The 27,041-nt window shown below is 45.2% G+C and overlaps 1 protein-coding gene across 1 annotated transcript in view; it reads left to right on the top strand.

Annotated features, from left to right (window-relative positions):
- The window catches only part of LMX1A (LIM homeobox transcription factor 1 alpha), a 148,426-nt gene that overhangs the window by 87,547 nt on the left and 33,838 nt on the right, over nt 1-27,041 (top strand). The window contains exon 3 of the mRNA XM_065884067.1: nt 14,577-14,809. Coding sequence (XP_065740139.1) covers nt 14,577-14,809 — 233 coding nt within the window. The remainder of the gene's footprint in view (nt 1-14,576; nt 14,810-27,041) is intronic.

Raw genomic sequence — 27,041 nt, 5'->3', positions numbered from 1 at the left:
ACCAGTGAGATAGGAAGAAAACCAGAGAGTGAGTGGTCCTGAAAGCCAAGTGATCCCAATGTCAAATGCTGCTGATGGGCTCAGTGAGGTGAGGACTGAGAAATATGGAGGCCATGAGTGACTTTTACAGGAAGGTTTTGTTAGAAAGAGTCGAATAAGTGCCTGATTGGATTAGCCATAAGAGAGAGTAGAAGGAGATAGAAAACAGAAGTAGGGGCTTTCCTGGTGGCACAGTGGTTAAGAATCTGCCTGCCAATGCAGGGGACACGGGTTCGGGCCCTGGTCCGGGAAGATCCCACGTGCTGCGGAGCAGCTAAGCCCATGCGCCACAACTACTGAGCCTGCATGCCACAACTACTGAAGCCTGCAAGCCTAGAGCCCCTGCTCCACAACAAGAGAAGCCACCGCAATGAGAAGCCCATGCACCACAACGAAGAATAGCACCCCCTGCTGCAAGTAGAGAAAACCCATGTGCAGCAACGAAGACCCAACGCAGCCAAAAATAAATAAATAAATAAATTTGTTTTTTTTAAAAAAAAAACAAGTAATTACTTTTTGAATTTTTTCTATGAAGTTTGTCAAGCAAATTAGGACATAGTTGGTAGAGGAAGTAGGATCAAGAGAAGGATAATTTTTTCCCAAACACTGGAGAAATTTTAAAAATATATTAAAATGTTTACAGAGAGGGAAAATATATGACATAGCTTTTGAGTAAGCCGGAAGTGGTGAAGTCTAGTGTCTAAGTGGAGAAGTTGCCCTAGATAGAGCTTGGATGGGATGAGGAAGTCCTTCAAAATACTTGGCTTTATATAACTGTATCCTGACTACAGTGGGTTAATTAAAAAGGGATTTTATTTTTCTCACTGAAAGGGAGTCAGGAAGTAGGGAGTCCAAGGATGGTGCAACTGCTCATAAAAGTCTTCAAGGATCCAGGCTTCTCTCCTCTTGCTTTGCATCCTTAACAGACGGCTTTCATCCTTTTGGTACCATAATGGCTGTTTCATCTCCAGATGTTATATTTTAGTTCCGGACAGAAATAGGGAAAGGGTGAAGAGCAAAATGTACGCACCCTCTGAGGCTGTCTCATTTCGTCAAGAGAACAATAGCTCTTCCAGAACTTCCTGCTCATACCTCCACCCCCAGTAGAACCCCACGTACTGCTTCACGTGGCCACTCCTAGCTGCAAGGGAGCCTGGGCAGGTGGGATTTTCAACTGGGAACACAGTCACTTAGATTTTGGTTACAGGAGGTAGAGTATGAACAATCATTGTGTCTTCCAGTTTTTTTAATTAATTTTTAAAAAATTGTGGTAAAATACACATGACATAAAATTTACCATCCCAACCATTTTTAAGTGTACACAGTTCAGTGGCATTAAGTACATCACATTGCTGGGCAACCATTACTACCATCCAACCACAGAATTCTTTTCATCTTTCAAAACTGAAACTTTTTACCCATTAAACCATAACTTCCCCATCCCCCCTTTCTCTACCCACTGACAACGACTATTTTACTTTCTGTCTTCATGAATTTGCCTACTGAGGTTATCTGAGTGAAATCATATAATATTTGTCCTTTTGTGAGTGGCTTATTTCATTTAGCATAATATCCTTATTATGTTGTAGTATGTATCAGAATTTCCTTCCTTTTTAATGCTGAATAATATTCCAGTACATTCCAAAGTATGTTTATCCATTCATCTGTTGATGGACACATGGGTTGCTTTCCCTCTTTGGCTATTATAAATAATGCTGGTATGAATATGAATATACAGACATCTGAGTCTCTGCTTTAAATTATTTTGGGTATATACCTAGAAGTAGAATTGTTGGATCATATGGTCATTGTATTTTTAACTTTCTGTGGAACTACCATACTGTTTTCTGTAGCAGCTGCACCATTTTGCAGTCCATAGTGCACAAGCGTTCCAATTTCTCCTCACCAAACTTGTTATTTTCCACGTTTGATAGTAGCCCCCCTAATGGGTGTGGTGTCTTCCAGTTTTTAATGGGTGAGGAGAGAGATGAAGGATAAAAAAGGGTAAAATGTTGAAGGGTAAAAAGAAAAAAAATAAAATAGAGGGATAAAAACTGTCTCCCTTCCATTGGGTCATACTTTGTTGAAACCTTTCTTCTGGAGCTCTCAAGACATATGGAGTCTAAGCCAAAAGGAAAGCAATGCAATGTTATGGGAAAGAGGCTGCATCAGAGGTTCAGGACACGTTTTTTTTTTTTTTTTTACTCTGGGCTCCACCATTGCTGAATTTTGGTGCTGTTATACACCAAAAATGCCACACCCTGCTGTGATGCCAGTTTCCTGTGTGATGAAGATAATAGAATCAGATAATAAAATCTGACACACATCCCCCTTTACTTCAGAGCTGAGATGTTACATAAGATTACACATGCTTTGAGATCTTTGAACTAAAGGCATTCTGGAAATTCAGATTATCCGGAGATATTTTCCACCCCTCACATGGAAAGGGAAAGTCCTACGTGGCGCTCCCTTTGGCTTTTATGCCACAGTGGGAGATTTTTACTCAGATGGTCAGTCAGTGTTTGTCTTTCCTTGTCTCCCCTTCGCCCAAGAGTGGGTGATCCTTGAGGAGAAGTATTACAACTGAGGAGAAGGATAGTAGTGACTGGTAATGTTTTAAACCAGGGGTCGCCCCCAATCCCCGGACCACGGATCAGTGCTGGTCCCCGGCCCGTTAGGAACCAGGCCACACAACAGGAGGTGAGCGACGGGCAAGTGAGCGAAGCTTCACCTGCCGCTCGCCATTGCCCACATCGCTCACATCACCGCCTGAACCATATCCCCCCCAACCCCATCCGAGGAAAAATTGTCTTCCATGAAACTGGTCCCTGGTGCCAAAAAGGTTGGGGACCGCGGTTTTAAACATTATCGTGTGCTGGTCACGGCACCAGATGATTTAGAACATCATCACTGGTCTTCGGAATCCATCTAGTTCCTAATATAGTGCAGTTGATATCAGTTGGTTCTATGAGGAGCTTTGGATTGTGACAATATGGCTTTTTCTTTTTTTTTTTGGACATATAGCACAGCGGTAATAATGAAAAGTGATGGTGACAAAAAGCAAATGGGATTCATGGAGAGCTCGGTGTTACCCCTGCTGGGATCTCAGAATCTTTCCCATCAAAACATCATCAATAATGTCCTTGTCCTTCTTACTATTAACACACACACACACACACACACACACACACACACACACACACACACACAGAGCCCAGGAAACATACATTCTTTGAAAGCGTATACATTATATTGGCCACGTGCCATCCAGTCAAGCCAAAAATTGTGGAACAATAGGAATCTGTGCCCAGAATATCAGCTAAAAATACCTCATTCCCTCTGCTCTGTTCTTTGCTGGGTATGTTTAAGAGTGTCCCAGGAGGCTAATGAGGATGAAGGGAAAGGAAAACTGACATTTTTCAAAGGAAACCAAACCTTTAATTCCCTAAAAAGGAAACATGTATTTTCTGTATGTCTGTTTTATGTTTCTTGCCATTTTTGCATGTCTGTGTGACAATATGGAAAGTCTGTAATATAAATCGTGCCACCTTGGCTTGGATTATTGGAATCCATGCTTTTACCGCAGTCTTTTGCTCCATGGCCTGACTGGTAGACAGCTTCCCAGGTTTCGGCAAAGAAGAGGGAGAGGGGAAAGCGAGAGCTTCTAAGCAGGAGAGGCTCACTGTCGTACACTGTCCGCTCATTCAGCTGGTTAGGGCACTACTTAAGAGCCTGGGGGACACGTTTCCATCCCTAGCCGGGCCACGTTATAACCTCTTTTATTTCTTGATCGTTAACCGAGCCTCAATTATCTGAACTTTCTCTGTGGTCAGGGGTAGTCACTGCTCCTTCTCTGGCCTTGGTTTCTTTCCATTTATAAAATGGGGGGGGGGGTGGACTGATCTCGGGGTGGGAGGTCTGACAGTTAGGGGCGCAAGGCAAGAATATGGGCATCTCGGTGTAGGTCCATACAGTGGTCAGCAGCCTCCATGAGAGGCAGCCATCTGAGAACTGAAGTGATACGGGCAAAGGGTCTGTTCCAAACATTTGTCAGATAATGTCAGCATAAACCAAATAGCAGCTGTTGGCTCTGGTTGGTCAAACATGGAGCTGCCAACTTCCTGAACATATGTTGGGTGTTGGGCAATGAAAGTGGGTGTTGGTCGACACTGGTTGGCTAATGTCAATATTGACTTGGGGTTAGGGTAGACCATAGCCATGGTTGCCTGAATGAAATGCACCCTGTTTCCTCTCGAGTATTTGTCCTTTCATATTTGTCCATTTGTCTCTTCTCTGATAACATATGAAAGGCTTGTTGAAGTTTGATTTAATTTGTTATAGTAATGAAGAACAGAGCCTTGAGATGCTCATGAAGTTCTATTTTTGGCTCAGTTGGCTGTCTTGAAATACATGATCTTATACAAATACGTACATGGGCAGATATGTTAAATTGATTTCAGTAAGGGGAGTTAAGAGCTGCCACTTACTGAGAGCAGCTAGTATGTATCAGATCCTTCTGATACATTATCTTATTTAAGCTCCAAAACATCTTGTGAGATAGTTATGATCTCATTTTATAGATAAAAAAACTGAGGCTCCAAAGGAGTCTATAGCTTGCTCAGGTTCTCAAAGGTGGAATCAAGACTTGAATCCAGGTTCTATCAGACTTCAAAAGCCAGGCTCTTCCCACTCTGCCTGGCTGGTTCTGGAACAGATGCTTTGTGAGAACAAGAAAAGTACTTCGTCCACCATTTCGAGGTAAAAGCTGCCCATTGCCAGCAACATTTGCCATCAGTGATGAGCTGTTTGTGTTATCCTGCACTTCTCGGTGAAGCCAGAGCCTCACGGAGCCTCTGGGACGTGCAGACATCACACTTAGCAGTTCTCATCCCATTGTATGGTCCTTCTTACAGCTCCCCAGGAGCCCCAGGGAGACAGAGACTCTGATTGGCTCTGCCGGCCACTTATTGTTTTCCATTTTCTCCCCACTGCAGAGTCTTGAGACTGTCTCCTATAGAAGATCCTGCCACTCCTATTGTCCCTGCAGACTTTCCCACCGCCCCAGGACCACGGGCTCCATTGCTTATTGTGGTGGTGTTGGCTCAGCCTCAAGGACAGAGACCTTGAGCCAGCTGACAAGGTTGCTTGTGTCACTACTTCTAAGGCCACAAGCCATGCTTTTGGTTCCCAGTACTTTTGAATACTCTTCTCTCTCACCATCTCTCCTTCTTTTTAGCCACATGGTCTCCCAGACTCCCAGCGGCAGATTTTCCCGACAGACAGTTTTGGCGTATGGCCAATCGCTGTCTCGGTGCCTAGATGACCTCAGTTACCAAGTCAACATGGCAGTTAATGCATGCTGCTATGCTGCCCCCTGGTGGAGAGGGTGGAAACTGAGTGATAGGCAGATTATTGTGTTCTTGTTAGAGCCGTAGAAAAACCCACTCCTACTTTCTAGACCAAAGTGTTCATATATCTGATTAAAAATAGTGTTGTCAGTGTCTGTGGAAAGGCTGCATGATCTGTAGTTGTCTGCTGTCCAAGGCTAAAAGTGGCTCTGATTTCTTATTTTGGTGGGAAAAAACAGTATCCAGTCAGTTGGCCTTAAGTTGGCATTAGGGTTTTTCGTGTATTTATTTTGTTTTCCATCCTTCCACTTAATTGTCTATGGTGCGGAGGCTTTGAGAGGCTCCCTTTGAGGTCTGCAGTACTCGGGGTCAAGGTTAATGAAGATCTCAGTCTTTCCAAACGTACTCTTGATGTAGGAACCTTCTACAGTATCATAATGGGGGAGTCCCCTTATATTTCTGCTCAGCCTTCATGAGTCTCAAAGCCCTTCCCCTGGGATAGATCTGGGTTTGCATGAGGCTGCCACGTTCTTTAGTATTCCGTACGCCGGCCTCTCACCGTTGTGGCCTCTCCCGTTGCGGAGCACAGGCTCCGGACGCGCGGGCTCAGCGGCCATGGCTCACGGGCCCAGCCGCTCCGCTGCATGTGGGATCTTCCCGGACCGGGGCACGAACCCGCGTCTCCTGCATCGGCAGGCGGACTCTCAACCACTGCGCCACCAGGGAAGCCCAAGGGTTACCCTTTTACTGAGGATTTACCATGTGCCAAGCACTATGCTAAGCAATTCTAATGTGTCAGTTCAATTAATTCTTATCGTGTCTCTCTGCGGTAAGTAAGTCCCTTTATTATTTCCATTTTATAGATGAGTAAACTAACGCCGCCATAGCCTGATCAAGATCACATAGCTAATAAGTGGAGGAGCAGGGACTTGGACCTAAGTTTATTTGATTAATACCGTGTTGCCTCCTTGTCCTGCTATTTCTACAGCTCAGTCTTTCTGGATGGGCTCTCTTGGGTCATTCTGGGTCCAACTCCCATGGCCTACATTTCTGCCTGTATTCTGAAAACAGTGACCCACCAAATCCCCCAGTGATTGGGATTCCAACAGGAAGTCTCTTGAATCTTTTTGCAATCAGAGTAGACTCTTGGGCATGGTGGTGTTGGGTCTAAGCACCTACTGGACACTGTTTGTTCTTCACGTAAATCCACAGAGGAGAGAGCTCTTTTGGGGATCCCTTCAGATACTTTGGGGCCCAAGAGACGAGTAGCTTGAAGGAATCAACTTGGTTCCTAACTCCTGCCTTTCACCTGCATGTGGGCAGCAGGGTCTCAGGACCTCCTACAAAGCCATGGGCCTACCCAGGAAACTTTGCGGGAGCTCAGGCCTCCGTCTTAGCTGCTTGATCTTTTCACTTATTTCTCCTGTGAAAAGAGTGCTAGAGAGGATGTATAGAGAAGAACCTATGGATCGGCCCTCCCAGAGTCTGTCTCTCTTGTGGAAGAGAGGCATCGTGAACCAAGCTGAGCGGAAATATGACAAGGCTCTCTTTGAGTTCATAAAATAGTCCTGTTTGCTCTTACCCCATAAATTTAGTGAGGTAATGAATATAAGAAGCACCACAGTTCTTGGCACCAAGTGACTATTCAGTGAAGACCAATTTCCTTTTTTCCTATCTTCTACAAGCTTCTTTTTCTTTGTAGTAAAATAACTTGGGGGGTGAAATATATTCTAACCATTAGGACCCCAATATTCTGAGTGTGGAATGATTTTCTTGAGCTCACGTAACCAGCATCAAAGTCCAGGTGTCCACAAGGGGTCCTGGCACATGGTCGTCTTTCTGCTGTAACTCCTACAGTGCGCAGGGTGTGCTGTTGCTTCCCAGAGGTCTGGCCTCTTTCTTAGAGGCCTTAGACATGTTCTCTAGGAGTTTCTCGAGTGTCAAGCCTTCATATCTGCTTTGGAAACATTCTTATCTCCTTAGCTACAGAGCAGGATCCCCAACCCTATAATAAAAGCATGAATCATAAAAATGGGAGTGAATTTAAAAAGTATGCAGCCTATGGGCTTCCCTGGTGGTGCAGTGGTTAAGAATCCACCTGCCAATGCAGGGGACACTGGTTCGAGCCCTGGTCCAGGAAGATCCCACATGCCGCGGCGCAACTAAGCCCATGTGCACAACTACTGAGCCTGCACTCTAGAGCCTGCAAGCCACAACTACTGAGCCCGTGCACCACAACTACTGAAGCCCACGCACCCTAGAGCCCATGGTCCGCAACAAGAGAAGCCACCGCAATGAGAAGCCTGCGCACTGCAACAAAGAGTAGCCCCTACTCGCCACCACTAGAGAAAGCCCACGTGTAGCAACGAAGACCCAGCGCAGCCAAAAATAAATAAATAAATTAGTTTTTTTTTTAAAAAAAGAGGGCTTCCCTGATGGCGCAGTGGTTGAGAGTCCGCCTGCCAATGCAGGGGATACGGGTTCGTGCCCCGGTCCAGGAAGATCCCACATGCCGCGGAGCAGCTAGGCCCGTGAGCCATGGCCGCTGAGCCTGCGCGTCCGGAGCCTGCGCTCCGCAACGGGAGAGGCCGCAACGGTGAGAGACCCGTGTACCGTGAAAAAAAAAAAAAATTAAAAAAAATAAAAAGAAATTATCCCGCCTAATGGTTTCAGACACGCCTTAGGAGCAAATTGATTTCTTCTTGTATATTTGTATAAAATATATCTGTATATACATATATCTATATACATATGTAATATAAATCCTTTCTGGAAGTACGTATATATTTGTACCATACAGATAGGAAGAAAGAGACTACGTGAATGAGTTATTGGTTTTAGCTGGTGTGTGTGTATGTATGTTTTGTGTGTCCATTCATACCTAACCTCATTTGGCCTTACCTGTTCCATATATGTATATATGTGCATATATATAGGTGTATCTGTGAATGATATGGTTCTGGAAAATACCTTGTTTGAAGAATTACCATAGCAAGGCCCTGTCATGCTGAAACACCATCTGGAGACCTGGATTTAGGTGCGGCAGAGTGGGCTTCACTGGTTGAAAGGAGGTACGCGGAATAAAGACTCTCCCCTTCCACAGCCTCTAAATTCTTGACGTAACACACTGATCTAGGGCAGTACTTTTCCATTAAAGATAAGAAAACTGGGGCTTCCCTGGTGGCGCCGTGGTTGAGAATCTGCCTGCCAATGCAGGGGACTCGGGTTCAAGCCCTGGTCTGGGAAGATCCCACATGCCGCGGAGCAACTGGGCCTGTGAGCCACAACTACTGAGCCTGCGCGTCTGGAGCCTGTGCTCTGCAACAAGAGAGGCCACCATAGTGAGAGGCCCGCACACCACGATGAAGAGTGGCTCCCGCTCGCCGCAACTAGAGAAAGCCCTCGCATGGAAACGAAGACCCAACACAGCCAAAAATGAATACATAAATAAATAAAAAGCTGTCTGCCCCTTCTCAAAAAAAAAAAAAAAAAAAAAAGATAAGAAAACTAGGCCCAGGGAAAGATGGTGGCTTTTCTGAGGCCTCTTGGTAAAAGAAGAACCCATGAGCCCAGGTCTTCCTACATCAAGTCCTGTGCTCTTTCCCTGAATCAGGTCACCTTTTCTTCTTTGCTACCCTCCGTGGCACCTAATACAAGAAACAGTGTTTCCCTTGCATTGTCTTGGTACATTGTGGTGGGAGGTTGTGCCTTGTCTAAGGCGTGTGCTCTGTGTGGCAGCCCTGCCAGCTGTGCATCCCCGGGTTCATCTCCTGGGTCAGTGCCACACTCTTTGGAGAGGAAGTCATGCCACTGTCAAAGCTGGGAGAAGTCAGCGGGACTCCAGCTGCTGAGGAAGAAGTGTTCTCTCAGTGTAGGGCTCAGGAAACTTTTGAGCACAGACAGCCACCTTCGGGGTAAAAAAAAAAAAATCCACGAAGGTCAAAAGACAGAGGCCGGGCAAATAAAAAGAACTAAAAATTGTGCTCTTCCTTATAGGTCACAAAGTCCTTATACCTATTTTCATTTAGTCCTCAGTAATCCAGGAGTGTCAGCGTCATCATTGCCTCTTCCATCTGAGCAGACTGAGACTGCCAAAGATTAAGTGATGAGCTCCGAGTCACACTGACTGCTTGGAAGTGGCAGAGCCCGCCGATGCCAGCTCTCTCACCAAAACTACAATTTGTGCATCTTAGAGCTTGTAGCTGTACTGGGAGAGACGTAGGCAAGGCACAGAATGGAATTTCAGCCAGCTCCTGTTTCTCTGCCTGGTAGAGGGAGTGGGGAAGGGCCAGAGGGAAGAAGAGAATAAATAGGTGTAGAGGGAGGGAGGGAAGGAAGAGAAAGAAGATTCGGTGACCTCTAGCCCAAGCCAAGGGGATGGGGCTCTGCTTTGGGCCATTCTGGCTAATCCTCTGCTACTTACCCCAAACACACCCTCCTATGGTCATTGGCTGAAAGCCTGCTGCCTGCTGGAGAATGTGAGCTCCCTGAGGACAGGGCAGCCTTGTTTAGCACTCCATCCCTACACCTGCCCCACGGAGACTGCTCGGCAGAGGAAGGAGAGCAGTATTAGGGAGCTTGGGCTCTGGACGCTTCTCCCCCAGCTGGATCCTGTTATCCCCATTTTACAGGTGAGGGGATCAGATGCAACAAAGAGATAAAGAATCATTTGGAGAGATTTCAGGGGTGTGTGAATTTCTAACAGTGGGCAAAGTTGAGAGTTGTTGTGTATGCCCAGAAGAGCTGGGCATTTCTGGAAACCGTGCTTAGCTTTCTAGGGCACAGGCAGGCTGCCAGGCTCTGAACCCAGAGAGAGGTCTCATTAGCATTCAGAGGCCAAAGTCACCGTGGGGGCTGCCATCCAGGGCATTGGGAAGAGACAGGCCGTGTTTTAATTACGACCTGGACTTTTGAAGAAATCCTTTTCTCTGCTTGTCTGAGCCTTAGAGAAAACAACTTGTGGGAAGTGTGTAGTCGGCAGCTGGGTCCACAGTGGTACCCATACAGCTGTGTACACATCTGGCACACAGGTGGTGGACTGCGTGTGCCTTTTCTCCTTGGGTTGCCCTGGGGTTAGTGAGGGTAACAAGAGCCAGAGCAGTAAGGTGAGGTCAACCTGGTCTTTACCCAGAACGGGGCAGCCAGTGCAGAGAATGGAGAGAAATGGGACTGCCCCCCTCTTCTGGGTCTGTATCCCACCCCTCGCCCAATCATGACCATTTCACGATCTGAGCCCAGACAGTCCTGCCACTTCCTCTGGCCGTTCCTGAGTCAACATGGTGGGATCTCTTTGTTGAGCTCACCCTAACCCTCCCTTCTCCAACTTGGGGGAAGTTTTTGGAGTGGGGGATGAAATTAAGAAGGGAGGAGGAGATTAACAGGGTAGAAGTTAGACAAGCACAGATGCCACCACCTGCGGCTGTGGATTCTCAAGAGCTTGTTGACTCCTGGGAGCGTTTGCCTTGAGTCTGTTTAACAGTTCATTCCTGGGGAAGGGGAGGAGAAGGAAGGAGGGCTTGGGGACAAAGGGCCTTTGACCGGCTCCTGTTAAAGTACTGATTCGTTTGCTCAGGTTGGCAAACAGTGTCTAGGGACTCCGGGCCAGGGATGAACCGGGTGGGTTTTCTGTCCAATGCATGGGGGGAGGGGAGTAAAGACAGTTGTTCAAGGGCCCGGGGCGCCCTGAGGTTCAGACATGGAGAGCAAAACCACCCTGGGCAGCTGGGGGAAGGGAGGGGGCAGGGGCAGGGCTGCTGGTACCTGGAGTTCCGTTTTGGGGGCTGTCACGTACCTTGTTAGTGGTGAAAGAGCCGCACCAGCCCTTGAACTGTCTCCCAACCCCACCCCCCTTTCTGAAGCTGAGAGGCAGAGGGAAGGTATATCAGGATGGGTGTTTCTAATGTGCTTCTGATGGCCAAGGGCAGGGAGGATTGGTGTTGGGGCCCAAGGCCCGGGTTGAGAGTGAGACCACACATGCACTTCTCATCCCGAGCTGTGCTGGAGTCACCTGCAAGCTGGCCTCTGTCCAGGAAGGCTGTTCCCTAGTAGATTCATGGGAGGCGGCTTCAATCCCTTCTCCAAGCCTTGGCTTCCTTCACTCAAAGAGTTTGAATGGCCTCCCTCTTTCTTGTACCAGTTCCCTCCTTGGGAATTCCTCCTTACCTGCTTTTCCACTCTACCCTCAAAACTCTTTCCTTCATCCAGGAAGCTTCCAAGATAAACACACTGCACGTGTATAGACTTAGGCATCAACTAGTACAGCTTTAGAGCTGAGAAGTGATTAAATATTATAAACAGACTATGGCTTTAGGCCACTCTGTTTTGTATTCATGAAACATTGCTTTGTATCATTCTTATATTCTGTTTCCCAAAGGTCAGTCCCTCTGGGTAGACATTATTTATCTGTTTGTTTCTTTGTTTGCTGTTTCTCTATCATATGAGCTCCATGGAGTATGGCGACTTTGTTTTCTATCATGTGTTCCCACGATAGTGCCTGACACATAACAGACACTCCACGTAGGCTGCTTTATGAACATGAATGTTGCTGGGTGGGGCTTTCTTTCCCCACCTCCCTGTTAAGACACAGTGTCTTGTGTAGTGCACAGTGGATGCTTCTGAATCAATGAGAGAATGAATGAAGACTAAGTGAGTGAGTGAATGTATAAATGAGCTTTTGAGATGGGATTGGCCACACTTAGGCCATCATGGCGGATGGCCTGTCTATAGAAAAATGCTCTTGAGTTATTTATGTTTCCTTGTCTCCTGCCGAGGTAGGGCTTATGAGCAGAGCAGGGTGTCTTCAGCCCCCTGATATCCTCTGAGTCAGCTTGTGTCTGCCTTTGTGATGAGAGGAGGGGTGTTTGGAGCTCTATGAATTCACTCTGCCCATTTTGTCTCCACTTGGCACCATCCTCTCCCTTATACCATCTGACCTTCCCATGTCTAGTGACCCCTCTGGTATGTGGAGACAAACAGAGAGTGTTTTTGAGAGAGATTCCCCCCCCCCACCATTGCGCTACTACTTTAAAAAAGAAAATAACTCTTTATTTTGGAAATAGAAAAATGAATGCTATAATGAATGAATCCCAGAGATATTTTTAGGGTCTGTTATCTCTGTGCTTATACCCAAGGCTTTGACAAAGGCAATTATGTTATCATGAGGCAATGTAAAAAAGAGAAAGAGGAACGGAGAAATCTACTTTAGATTTTAATCTTTCATAGACTGCCCTGAGCTCTTACTGATATGGGGTGACCGGGAAGAGATGGGCCACCTTTACTGGGAACCTACTGTGTGTCAGCTCTGAGGCCAGGCTCTTTGCACATCTTATTTCAGAAGAGGGTGAGCAGGTGAAATCAACAGGTCAAATCAAATCAACTTTTATTGAGTACCCCCCATGTGCAAGAGGTTGTAGGGCATATAAATATTCCATAGGCCTAGTTCTTGGAATACAGGCTGTTGGCAAGATAAGTTATAAACATGGGAAAATTAAATAATAAGGCAAGATTAAGATATTTTAAGTCAGCATTAGGAAGCAATGCTCTCGGGACTTTTCGAGCTGGAAGAGATTGTCTGGCCTCACATTTTTAACAACAGCAAGGTTTTGCAGACAGCTGTCTGCAGAGCGGGCGGCAGAGCCCAGGCTTCCAGATCGGCTATTCTTGTGTCTTGAAGCATCTTCAGATAACTGCCCAGTGACCAGCACAGACAGGTCATGGTGAAAGTGTTCAGAGGAGGTGCGGTCACTCCGGAGGGGTGTAGGGGAGGTCCGGGCAGGATTCAGGGAGAAGGTGGGAGCAGTTGTGTCCTGAAGGGTGTGTTGTATCCAGGTAGATTAAACAGAGAAGAAAGGGCTTTGCAGGAGGGCGGCAAGGCATGACAAGGCCCAGAGGTAGGAAATCAGGAACGTTGTGCGCAGGTGTGGTGACATATCACCATCCTCCAGCTCTGGCCGCCAGGAGCCTGGGAGCCAACCCCACGCTTCCCAGTCTCCAAGCCCTGGATCTGTCCCCTCCTGTCTGGCTTCCCTGCTGCTGCCTTAGTGCCGCCCCTTGTCACCACTCAGCTGCTCTCCCTCACTCATCTCTCCAACCCCAATTCCCCTCCACCTTGCACATTGCAAAGAGCTCCTTTTCTAAAACAGGCTCTTAGCATGTTAAAATTGTTCAAAGGCTTCTGGTTGCTTGTCAGATGCTGTCCAGCCCCAGTGTGCAATCCGGTCATGACTTGCCTCACCTGTCACCCTTCTCCAGGCCCCCAGCCTCCAACCTGGTGGAGGACACAGCATGCTCCCACCACAGCATGTACTTGCAGGATGTCAGGCCTTTGCCCAGGCTGTTCCTTCTGTGGGGAATCCACTCCCCAACCCCTTCAGGCCTACCGCCTGCCCACCTTTCTGTCTTCCGTTTGACCAAGATTTATTGAATGGGTAATAAAATGCAAATCCCCCTGCTGTGACTCCCTGACAGTTGTCCTCTCTTCTGTGTTCCCGGGACCCTCTAGTTATTTGCACATGTTTGTCTCTCCCATTAGCCTGAGCTCATTTCTGGAAGGGATTTTCTTTTATTCACCTTAATATCACTAGTACCTACTGCATCCGCCTGGCATAGATAGACACCCTCTTCGTGGTTGGTTGAAAGGAAGTGAAATGAGATGAGAGTTAAGTCCCGAGAGCTGGGCTGAATGCACTGAACGTCAGGCTGGGAAGTCGGGATGCAGTTTATCTCTCAACTAGATTACACCTCAGAATGCCCTGGGGAGCTTGTTAAAAATTCACATTCTGGGGCCCATCCTTTTGCATGCTGATTGGAATGGGCCTGGACCTTTTTGTTATTGTTATTTTGTGTACATAATCACCCCCCTGGGGATTCTGGGCAGCCTGCCTGGCACCAGTCTGTAGGGCATCCTTTCGGAACACTGTGCCATGGACCACACCAAATACACGGTGGGCTTCAGCTCACCTTTCCTCCAGCACCTCTCAGCCTGCTTTTCTTAAGCCTTTGAGAGAGTAACTTAACTGAATTCTTTGGTGCAACCTCCTCAGGGCATAAATCATCTGGATTTAAAACCTATTCCATTCCAAGCCTCTTTGTCCCAGCTCTTGAAGTTCCTTTCGCTGTTGACTTGAGAGGAGACCTGGGACCCAGCCACCTTTCTCACCGACCTTGCTTTGCTTTCTCCCATGCTGCCAGGCTGTTTGCTGTCAAATGCGGGGGCTGCTTTGAGGCCATCGCGCCCAACGAGTTTGTGATGCGGGCCCAGAAGAGCGTGTACCACCTGAGCTGCTTCTGCTGTTGTGTCTGCGAGCGGCAGCTCCAGAAGGGCGATGAGTTTGTCCTGAAGGAGGGGCAGCTGCTCTGCAAAGGGGACTATGAGAAGGAGAGGGAGCTGCTCAGCCTGGTGAGCCCGGCAGCCTCAGACTCAGGTGAGTGCCGTGCGGTGGGCAGGGGGGGGTGTGGGAGAGTGGGGTGCGGTGGCAGTCTGCATTGCTTTCTCTTTTAGAGGGCCAGCCACCAGGGCACCCTGGTCCCATGGCAGAGCAGTGCTGTGCATTCCAGGAAGTTTCTTTGTGAGCTTGGAGAAAGCTCTTATCAGTCAGCTATTGCCATGATGATGCTGCATAACAAATTACCCCCGAATTCTATGGTGTACGACCAGAAATACTTATTCACATATCCACAAGTCTCTGGGTTAATGGAAGTGAATCTGCTTCACACTGAAGGTCTTCAAGTCACCTGGGATCTGCTGATCTCAGCCGAGCTTAGCTCTAGGCTGTAGACCAGGTTCAAGTCTGCTCTGTGTGTTTCATGCTGGGGTCCAGGCTTGAGAAACAGCAGCTATGCTGAGGCATAATTTCCTGGCAGTGGCAAAGGTGCAGGAAGGCATGCTCAACCATGCAAGCACATTTCAAACCTCTGCTCATATCATGGCTGCTAATATTTCACTGGCCAAATCAAATCAGAAGATGAAACCCAAAGTCCAGGGAGGGGAAATACACTGCATGTACTGCGAGGCCCTGACAGGGTAAAGATTCATAAAACTATTAAAGAGAATGATGGGTTGGAACCAATAATTGCATCTGCCACAGTCACTGAACTACTCTCGCCTTTGTTTCCTCATCTGTCAAGTGGGAAAGCTGGAATCTCTAAGGCTTGGTGGGTCACATAAAGAAAGCACCTAGAATATACTTGTTCCACTCACCCAAGACCCACCCACTCTCCCTGGAGAGGGAAAAGAGAGGAGATGGCAGAGGTTCAGAGTCCTTTTAGAGCAGGTATTACAAGGCCAGAGAAATTAAAACTGCCCAGGTGAAGCATGGAATGCCTTCCCAGGGTGTCTGTCCCACAGGGCAGCGTGTGTCTTAGCCTGGCCTCCCTTTGCCTGGAAGAATCTGGAGATCCAATTAGGTGATATCCATGTAAACTTACTAGTTTTTGCCACTGCCAATTACAGTCTAGTTCCAAACACCTTACCATGGCTTACAAGGCTTCTGGAATCTCACTCTGCCCAGCTCTTCAACCTCGTGGGAGCCCCTGACCCCTCCCCTCTACACTCAGCAGACATCAGTGTCTCCACTCACTTCCACATCTTAAAAGTTTCTTCCCTCTCTGCCTCTTTCCCTCACTCTTTTGTCTTGCTTGCATATCTTTTAAGCTTCTTTCTAAGGCCTGCTTCATCGAGGAAGACTCCTATTCCCATGTGCCGGGTGAGTTTACCCTTAACCTCTCCTGCCGTGAGATGGATCCTACTTGATTGGAGTTGCTTGCCTAGCTGTTTGTTGTCCTTGCCAGAGTGCTAAGCCCCATGAGGGACCGTGTGTGTCTTTTTTACCACTGTATCCACGGGGCTTAGCACAGGCTTGGAATGCTGAGGGTGCTTGACAAAATCTGTGTTAAAGGATGAATACACACGTGGAACAGAAGTCCTACGGCGTGATGCTTGAGTCCGAGAGCTTTGGAGGTAGGCAGGTGGGCATTCTGACTGCACCACTTGGATCTGTGTGACTTTGGGCACGTTTCGGAACCTCTCTCAGCCTCAGCCTCCCCGGCTGTAAGATGGTGAACATTGTGCCTACCTAATCATTTTATTTGGGGCAATAAAAGATAAATGTATGTAAGTGCTGGTGCTTATTTACCAAGTGCCTGCTGGTGTTGGCATCTTCATCGCAGTTGTGTTTTGCTTCCTTTACCTCCCAGTTGGTTCTTCTCGCCTGACTCCGCTTGCAGCCACAAGTAAGCTGACACCAGGGCAATCCCAACTTCTATTGGATTCATTAGACTTAAATTTTCCTGGATGTTTTAATCTGAGGGAAATTTCTTCTTGTCGGTAACACTGCCACTGAAATATTCAACGTCTCACTCTTGGGTAACTGGGCCCATCCTAAACTGAGCTTCATGGCCTCCGCTTAGTAGGTCATCTCATCCTACTTTTCCTTTAGGTGTCATGCTGTACCCACTCACTAGGTCTCTTCTGCAGAATATTGAGCAATCTTCAAATTCCCGAGGGGCTTAGGTGCTATGGTGATCAGAATACCAGCATGACCTCAGAAAGACATGCAGACCCAGAAGGACATACCATTCTTTCTCACATGGAAATAAATGCTGTGGTCTAGCTTTTCTTGCTAGAAATTGTGTGGGTCTTGACCAGTGTTTTCCAGTTACAGATTTTAATTGGCTACAAACAGTACCAGTCACTAGTGTATTGCCCTCTCCCCATGTGCAAAGACAAAAAGAAGCTGGATCTAAGGAGTGTTAAAAGTATAATGTTCAAAGACTTGTTGTTGCCAAGGGGGCGGGGACTGGAGAAGGGAGAGATTGGGAGTTTGGGATTAGCAGATACAAACTATTATATATATTGGGCTTCCCTGGTGGCGCAGTGGTTGAGAGTCCGCCTGCCGATGCAGGGGACACAAGTTCGTGCCCCGGTCCGGGAAGATCCCAAATGCTGTGGAGCGGCTGGGCCTGTGAGCCATGGCCACTGAGCCTGCCCGTCCGGAGCCTGTGCTCTGCAACGGGAGAGGCCACAACAGTGAGAGGCCCGCATACTGCAAAAAAAACAAAAAACAAAACGAAAAAAACCCCAGAAACTATTATGTATAGAATGGATAAACAACAAGGTCCTACCGTATAGCACAGGGAACTGTATTCAATATCCTGTGATAAACTATAATGGAAAAGAATTTTTCAAAGAATGTATGTATATGTATAACTGAATCACTTTGCTGTACAGCAGAAATTAACACAACATTGTAAATCTACTATACTTCAATTTTAAAAAAAGTATAATGTTCAGAGTAAGCAAACTGCAGTGGGTCCACTTTTCCAACCACATTTTCAGCAATACGTTTTGTAGTTCCAGGCATTTCTTTCTGAGGCTGATATTCACAAACTGGAGCTTTCCAGTTCACTTATTCATGTATTCATTCGTTCAGTAGACATATCTTGAGTGCTTGCTTTATGCCAGGCATGGTGTCAGGCTATGAATGACAAGAATGGCATGGGGGTGGGGAGGTCTCCAACCCACGTCAGATGAAGGAACTGGAGATATTTAGGCTAGAAAAGTAAAGACTAAATAAGGACATAATTATTGCCTTCAAATGGTTGGACCAGACCTGTCTTTTTTTCTAGCTTCAGAGAGCAGAATTAGAATTCATTCAATTCTTTAACAAAATCATTGAGTATTTATACTATAGATGAAAAGGCAAAGGGAAGTAATTTTGACTCAACGTAGGGGATGTTACGACGTCATTCTAATTATAAGGTCTAACACAGTGTAACTACTCAGGAGATACCCAATTGTAAGTAATATTGGCGAGGTGGGAGGGGAGGATGGTGCCAGAAGACCTCTGTTGCCCGCTTCAGCTCTAAAAATCTATCATTGTTTTTGCAGCTTTAAATAAAATGACAGAGTCTCAATCAGAATCAAATATGTTGTCTGTATCACTCATTTTGTCAATTACATAAATGTTGCAATATGAAATGTTTTGTGCGCCAGTGTCACTAATGAGAGAAACAGCTTCTAGAGAATATGGTTGTAGCTTCTAATTCCTTTGTTCCTTTAACAAAGCTTAGCATGATGCCAAGAGAAGAGTAAGTGATAAATAAGTACCTAGTGAGTTGAGTTAAATCTTCAAGAAAAGAAGTCCACCTCATATTTACAGAAAGCAAACAATTTTAGGATCTGTCCCAATACAGATACATTTTTTCCTCTCATTTCTGTCCTGAGTGTTTTACATGTTGTAGGTGCTTGATTAAATATTTGTTGAGTGAATGATTGAATGACTTGTCATCTTTAACGTTTTTATCAATGGCTTGGATGAAGACACCGAAAGCAGGATTATTCGATTTGCGGATGACACAAACCTGGCAGGGAGTGCTGGTGTGGCAGCTGATATTCGCGATGTTCAATAAGATTTTGACAAGCTAACAGAACAGTACAAAGTCAGCAAGATGAGATCTAACCATTGGGTTCCAAAATTCAACAGTAATTATATGCAGTGGGGCCTCTTTTCATGGAATTTCACGTGGGGTTTTAGTTGATCATAAAGTCAGTAGGAACCAAAAGGCCATATACTGCATTACTAGAACTATGATGTCCCTAACATGTAATTACAGTTCCATTTTTTTTTTTTTTTTTGCATTGGTCAGAGTACGTTTAGGATTTTTGGTCTAGGTTTAAACGATGCATTTTAGGAGGTCACAAACAAATTAGAGAAAGTCTTGAGGAGAGCGATTGGCTCGTTAAATGATACATATCTAAAGAAACTCAGTATATTTAGTTTTGTAAAAATAAGACGAAGGAGATATGAGAGTCACACCCAAGGGTGTAGACCCATGTACTGGGAGTGAAATGACAGATTTTGGTTCAATATAGGATAGAACTGTGTCCAAAAAGGGTGCAGACTGGACTCCCTTTATGGGGAATAAACCTGCTTGTCTTTTAACATTTTAATTACAGTGGGTGGGTGACTGGGTTAGTGACCTCTAGGGCTGCTTAAATCTAGGATTTTAGAATATATGCTGCTGACTGTTCCAACTTACAAAAAGCATGTGACACGTTTAGAGCTATATGGGACACCAAACTCAGGAGATACTCGGGTGCTGGATGTTCTTTTCTTGTGTGGCCAGAAAATCCTCCTTTGTCCTGGTCCCTGCTTTGCCAGTGGCCTTGAAGGACCCTCCCAAGCAGTGGAATTGTATTTGTAGCCAGAGTCAGACCGTTTTCTTTGGGTTTATTGGGCAACTTGGATGCCGAGGGCCTCCAGTATAGACCTGGCAACATTCATGCCTGTGCTTTCTTGATCAGAGAATCCTGGGCTCTGACAATAATTGGTAGGCACATTAGAGGTTATCTGGTTCAGACTCCCACCAGGAGCTCATCCAGCCTCTGTTTGAACCTGTCTGACCATGGGGAGCTCTTGACCTCACATGCTGAGTGTGGATTGTCAGAACTGTTAAATTGAGCCCCGATATCTATTTCCATGTGTAACCTCAGCCTTGGCCTTGGTTCAGCTTTCAGAAACTCACAAAATACATCAGTCCCCCTGACATGTGGTAGCCCTTCGAGTTGGAGACAGAATCCCTTATGCTCCCTAAGTCTTCTCTTTTCCTTTCTAGTTCTTCCTCTTTCCTCCAGCTATTCCTTAGAAGAGACTCTTTGCTCTATCTACAAAAATACTATATTCTCTTTAGAATGTACCACCCAGAAGGGGATAAAATCTTCCATATGTGGTCTGAACTAGCACCATGTTATTATTACTACTTGTCATGGACATTGTATTCTATTGATGTCATTAGCTTTTTTGACCTAGGGAAGGGGGTGGAGACTTGGGGGCTGACTATAGGCCATCAGGGCTTCTGACTCGTCCATGTTGCATTTCTTAATTACCTAGCCCTCTTATTTTCACATTTTCTTTTAACATCAGAGTTTGTCTAAGAATGTCTTGTGTAGTGATTTTTAAAAACTTTTAAAATTTTGAAATAAAATTTTAGACTTATAGAGCAGGTGCAAAGTGGGACAGACTTTCCCATATACCCTTCACTCAGCTCCTCCTAATGTCAACATTTTACATTTAAATAGACATTTTTTTTTGAAGAAGAAGATGTTGGGGGTAGGAGTTTAGCAATTTATTTATTACTTTTTGCTGTGTTGGGTCTTTATTTCCTTGCGAGGGCTTTCTCTAGTTGTGGCAAGTGGGGGCCACTCTTCATCGCGGTGCGGAGGCCTCTCACTATCGCGGCCTCTCTTGTTGTGGAGCACAGGCTCCAGACGCGCGGGCTCAGTAGTTATGGCTCACGGGTCTAGCTGCTCCGCAGCATGTGGGATCCTCCCAGACTAGGGCTCGAACCCGTGTCCCCTGCATTAGCAGGCAGATTCCCAACCACTGTGCCACCAGGGAAGCCCCTAAATATACATTTTGATAAATGTACCATGTAAACCAAGAATTAACATTGGTACAGCTCTATTAACCAAACTATAGACTTCATTCAGTTTCAGGAGATTTTCTACTAATATCTTTATCCATTCCAGGATCCAATCTAGGATACCATGTTGCATTTAGTTTTATGTTATATTTATGTTAAATTGCCTTTTTTCTTCCTTTTTGGGATCACTAGAAATGCCTAGTCAGAATTTCATTCTTGCCTCTCCCCCAGCAGCATCTGTTATGTTTTATTTCCTTTTAGCATCTCTCACCACAGGATCCATCTGTTTTTTGCTTATTTGTTTTGGGGTTCGTTTATCGTTTTAAGATTTTCTTAACTGAAGAAGGGAATGCATTTTAGATCGTGTCCAGGGTTTACTCCTTGGCTATGATTTTCTCCCAGGGTTACATCCTCTTGGTACCAGCTCTTCCTTGGTCAGACCAAAGTCCAAGAATAGCTGGCCTTGCATTTCTTCCTTTATCTTCTGAGAGTTAAAACTGTCAGCAGCCTAAGGCAGGATTCTTTCTGATGCTCTGCTTTTGTAGAGGGATTTTCCCAGAAGGAGCCTGGGTCATGAAGTCCCATCGTGAGTAGCCTTTCTGCAAAGGAGGTATTATGTTTTGGGTGACTACAGCAATTTAGTGGCCTCTGTTTATCGGGTTGTCTGGACAGCACTGAAAGGCTTATGCTGCTTCTCTCCTAACGGTCTGCACTCCCCTGGCCCTCGCACAGTGTCTGGCATGCAGTAGGCACTCAGTAAATGTTTGCAGATTGTGTGAATACCTGTTCACGTTAGCCTCTGTGGTCCTCAGCAGAGAAACACCAACCAGAAGTATGACTTTCTTCTTACCGGAGCAGGAATGAAGATTATTCACACATCCCAGAGTTTACGAATCCTTCTTCCTTCTTAATTTTTCTTAGGATGTGGGATATTGCTGCTTTGAACGATCCAGATGACTCTCTTGTTCTCCTTGTGTAATACATCTCTCTCTCCTCCTCTTTTCATTACCACTGATATTTAGATACTGGTTTTCATTTCCTTCTACAACCTTGGAACTGATTTTTTTGTATTCATTACAGAAATATTTCAGCCTATCTTGGAACTCTTCTTGTTCTTTAATAAATTAGAATAGAGAGGCAGCAGTTACCTCATGAGCTCTGAAAAATAGTTGACTGTCCTGCGGGATTATCTTGTCAGCTCATAGTCATGAATTTTAAAATGCAAGGAGAAGTCAGCAGGAGGTATGAGGAAGTCTCATTCTCCACCTGGTAGTACAAAGGGCTTGGGATCTAAAGTTAGACAGATCTGAATTTGAGTCTTGCCTGCACTCAGAAGCAGCGTGATCTTGGGGAAAGTTACAGGCACACCTTGGAGATGTTGTGGGTTTGGTTCCAGACCACCTTAACAAAGAGACTATCTCTATAAAGCAACTCACAAGGATTTTTTAGTCTCTCTCTTTTTTTTTTTTTTTTTCTTTTTGCGGTACTCGGGCCTCTCACTGCTGTGGCCTCTCCCGTTGCGGAGCACAGGCTCCAGACGTGCAGGCCCAGCGGCCATGGCTCACGGGCCCAGCCGCTCCGCGGCATGTGGGATCCTCCCGGACTGGGGCACGAACCCGTGTCCCCTGCATCGGCAGGCGGACTCTCAACCACTGCGCCACCAGGGAAGCCATTTTTAGTTTCTTAATGGGTATAAAAGTTATGTTCACACTACACTCTAGTCTGTTAAGTGTGTAATGGCATTATATCTAAAAACACAATATACATACCTTAATTAAAAAATACTTTACTGTTTTAAAAAAATGCCAAAACAGTTACAATAGTAACATCAAAGATCACTGATCCCAGGTCATCATAACAAATATAATAATGATGCAAAAATTTGAAATATTGCGAGAAGTACCAAAACGTGACAGAGACATGAAGGGAGCAAATGCTATGGTCAATACAACGCCGACAGACTTGCTCAGTGCAGGGTTGCCACAAACCTTCCATCTGTAAAAGCAGCATCTGCAAAGCGCAGTAAAGTGGTACACAATGGAACGAGGTCTGCCTGTACTTCTCATCTCCAGGACTCTCTTTCTTAATCAGTAAAAAGTAGATCATAACACTTCTTTTGTGGATTGCTGTAAGAATGCAGAGAGGTAATGCGTATCAAGGGCCTGAAATTTGTTGGATGCCCAGTAAATGGCAGGTGTCATTATTATCTCCTGGTGCAGAGGCTAGCATACTTCTGGATAGCTCATGGCTCATAAGCTTATTTCTCCAAAGATCTATCATTTCACAAACATCTCATCTTCTGTCTTTGCGCTTCTATTTTAGATGCTTCTGGATAGCTGACCCGAGGGCATCTCAGGGTAGTACAGAGGGCCTCTCATTTGGGGTGGCTAGGATGATGGACTGGAGAGGGATCGCTTCACTCCATGGGCCTGCGTGTCTCAAAGGTACTCTCCAGGCTTTGAACATTAGAGCTAGCATTGCACCCTGGAAAGTCAGTGCAGAAGACCAGGAGGTCTTGCAGTCGCTTCTGGGACTCAATAGGAATTTCAAGCAAGAATGGAAAGGATGTGTTGAACTTAGCTGCTGTTCTCTTCTGCAACACTCATCTTTGAGTTCAGGAAGGACACTGAACCTGACAGTTACCTGTTAGATAATGAACTGTATTCCAGCAGAGGCCTCAGCATTGCTCTGTTACATGCCATGATCTATTTCTGTCCTTCCAAGCAGCCACCTAACCAACCTTTAATCCGAGAGATGTTTCTTACAGACGCCTACCCTGTGTCAGGCTCTGTGTTAAATGCTGTGTTTTAGTTGCAGAAAAAGAAGGGCAGAGGAGTTAGAGAATACTGAGCAACTCAGATCAGAAAAACATCACAAAGCCAGCCTCCTAATATCAGGGGGAACAGTGAGGCCAACCTAGTTGATATAAAGGGGCTGAGAGCTAGGAAAAGAGACATAGCCTGGAGATCAGCCTTGTCATCCTTTCCTTTAAGAGACAAGGGGGTGAGCTATTATAAAAACAAATACAAAAAACCTTGAGTAGATATTAAAATACTTAGATAAACATTATAGTTGTCAAGAAACCATTTAAATTCTACTTTATATTTTCTTCTAAAGCAGTGTGTTCAAGACTCCTCTACAAGAGCATTTTCCAGAAAATTTTAACTGCAGCTCAGTAAAAATATGTTTTTTAAATTATGCCCTAGCATACACATTTATGTGTGTATATGAAATAAAACTTCAACAGTTATATTGATTTACTGCTTAATCTACATGCTGATATTATCCATTATATTTATTTTTTAATTCTAGTCTTAGCCACTCTATTAATTTCATAATCCATTGATGGATCATGGCCTAAAGTTTGAAAAATACTGCTTCAAAGGGCAGTTACTTTCAACCCTATCCCCAGGTTTTGGAATTATAAATTCCTCAAATTTCAAGCTAATGAATATGTTTTAATCTTCTGCATATACCCACACTGTGTCCGGTGCTGAGACTAACACCAAAGACTCAGAAGATATCGTCTGGCCCCAAAGACTTGGCTCAATGCTGTGCGTAAACACGCAATTACTGTTATCTGTTTTCATCTTTGTTGGTATTATTAAGGAGACATGAAGAGCACACATATTTATATCATGACTAGCACAAAGGTCTTTGTGGACATTTTTTGATTTACGAATCTGGCATCTCTGGATAGTAGGCAAGAGGCAGTTATAATTGCCTGAGCCTCTCAAAAGTTTTTTTCCAAAATCAAGTTTTGTCTTTTGTTAGTATCACAGCCATGAAATTGACGACCAGAATTATTTGTTGCCCTCAGCCTGAGGCTCAGAGCTTCTTGTCTCTTCTGAACCTTTGTCTTCTAGTGTATTTGTTTTGTCTTCGTGTTATAGGTGGAAAAATAAGGACACAGGATACTTGAGTCCGGGATAAGCCAGAATAAGAACTTAATTCTACCAATTACCCAGTCAGGATACTTGATACTCAGCCTTTGCTGTAATTATGAGTTGGGTAGAGTTTATCTTTGGTGCTTGAAACGTTACAGGCAAAATACAGATTATGCATTATCTCTTTTCTGCTGAACTGTAGTTTAATTTTGGATATGTGCTCACACTTAATTTTGATAAAAACCAAAATTTAAAACTAGTGCAACGGCTTCAGAGCATATTTAATCTATAATAGTGTGTTGTGTGCGTTTATTTCTTTGCACAATCCCTGTAAGAAAAAAAAAATTGGTCAAGTGGACAATTGATCATTGTGATCTTTGCATGATGAAGATGATGTTAACAATTATGGAGTCCTCGCTCTGCACAAAGCATTGCCTTAGGCACTTTACATGAGTGAACTAACTTAACCTTTGTATCAAGCTGGTGAGGAAGGCAACGTTATGATTATTCCCATTCTACAGATTAGGAAGATGAACATGGACAAAGTATTAATTTGCTTAAAGTCCTACAGCTAGTAATGAAAAGAGCCAGCATTCAAACGCAGGCAGTTCAGCTCCAATCTGATTCGTTAATAACTGGGCTGTATTGCCTAGTTGATAAAAATGTACACGTGTATTAAAATTGACCTCACGGGGCTTCCCTGGTGGCGCAGTGGTTGAGAGTCCGCCTGCCGATGCAGGGGACACGGGTTCGTGCCCCGGTCTGGGAGGATCCCACATGCCGCGGAGCGGCTGGGCCCGTGAGCCATGGCCGCTGGGCCTGCGCATCTGGAGCCTGTGCTCCGCAACGGGAGAGGCCACAACAGTGAGAGGTCCGCTTACCGCAAAAAAAAAAAAAAAAATTGACCTCACGTTTTGTTCTCGTATTTCACTTACAGCTCTCCCTGCTGGTTATGGCAGGGCTCCAGGTACTCTGTCAGACATACTACCTGAGAGACCCCAACTGAAAAATCTTTTCACGAACAATTAAAGCAATGAAAACAAGGTGATTTGAACTGAGTCTCCACTCCCTTTCAAATCAATCACAAGTTTGCCTTCTGTTCTAACCTCTGGTTTCTCCTTAATAATTAATATAATTAATAACTATCACTATACTTCACATGCACACCTTTTATAAGGAAGTAGGAGGCTTTCAAGGATCCAAAGGCAACATGATGTATGAATGTGAAAGTACTTTAAAAGTATGCATAAGGTACTATTATTGTTTTTTGTTGTTTTGTTTTTACAACTACTCGACAAACTTCTGTTCTGCTCCCTATGGCTTATTTGATGGCAGCAGGAAAAAACAGTTGCTCTTTTTGTCCACATGAGAGGTATCAGCCATCCAAACCACAGTCCTCATTAATTAAATGGATAAAAGTACAACGGTGGAGTAAATCAGTACATATAAAAACTTTTTCTAACAGGCTTCTACAGGCTGACCTGGAATGTCCTGCCATCTGCTATAACCCCACTCTCAGGAGAAATGCACTCAGATTAGTTTTTCCGGCAGCGGTGATGAAATTTGTGCTTCTGTCTATCCATCTTTGTATCGGATCCTCTTTGGGTACAAGGGCAGCGCTTTGCAGTGTGACTGGTGAGTGTTAGGAGTGAAGTCTCTGGCCATGCAGAGCCAACCCATGACTTTGACCTTTCATGACCTGAGCTAAATAATCAGAGACTCACTTTCCTTTACTGTCATGTAGTAAAGATGGGGGAGGAGGTGCAGAAAAGACACCGGTTTTCTTACATTGACTTTCCAGCCAAGTCTATCAACTTTTAGATTTCCTACCAAGAGTTTTCATGATGGGTCTAAAGAAGCTTTGGACAGTATATGGAGCAAAAGGAAGAATCACCCCCAGTAGTTCCCTGTGTCCTGGTATCAGTGACCTAGGAAAAACCCAAAGTCCAGTTTACTAAGGATTGGTGGCAAACCAGGTTATGGCTTCCTCTGAGCACTTTGACATTTGATGCTGTAAAAGTATATGGAAGACTGAGTAATTTAAGAACCATTTGGATTCTTAGTGGTCCAAATCCAGGTTTGCACATTGGGATCCAGAGCTGTGCTCTTCTCTTCTTGGGGATTTGAGTAGCATGTGCATGTGTGCATTGGGTAGGATCAGTGGACCAAGCTGGTGTTCGAAGTGAATGTCCAGGTATTCCTTCTTAGGAATCATAAGTGGGGGCGGGGTGGAAGCAGTGACTGAACCAACTCAACATTCGTTCCATCCATAGAAATTTGCTGAGTGCCTGCATCGGGCAAGGACTGGGTTTGGGGCATGGGGGGGAACAAGTCGAAGTATATGAGG

Source organism: Phocoena phocoena, chromosome 1 (genome assembly GCF_963924675.1).
Source record: "Phocoena phocoena chromosome 1, mPhoPho1.1, whole genome shotgun sequence".
NCBI classification, from domain to species: domain Eukaryota; kingdom Metazoa; phylum Chordata; class Mammalia; order Artiodactyla; family Phocoenidae; genus Phocoena; species Phocoena phocoena.
Note: the sequence above shows the minus strand (reverse complement) of the source record. Positions and strands in the feature narration are given on the sequence as shown.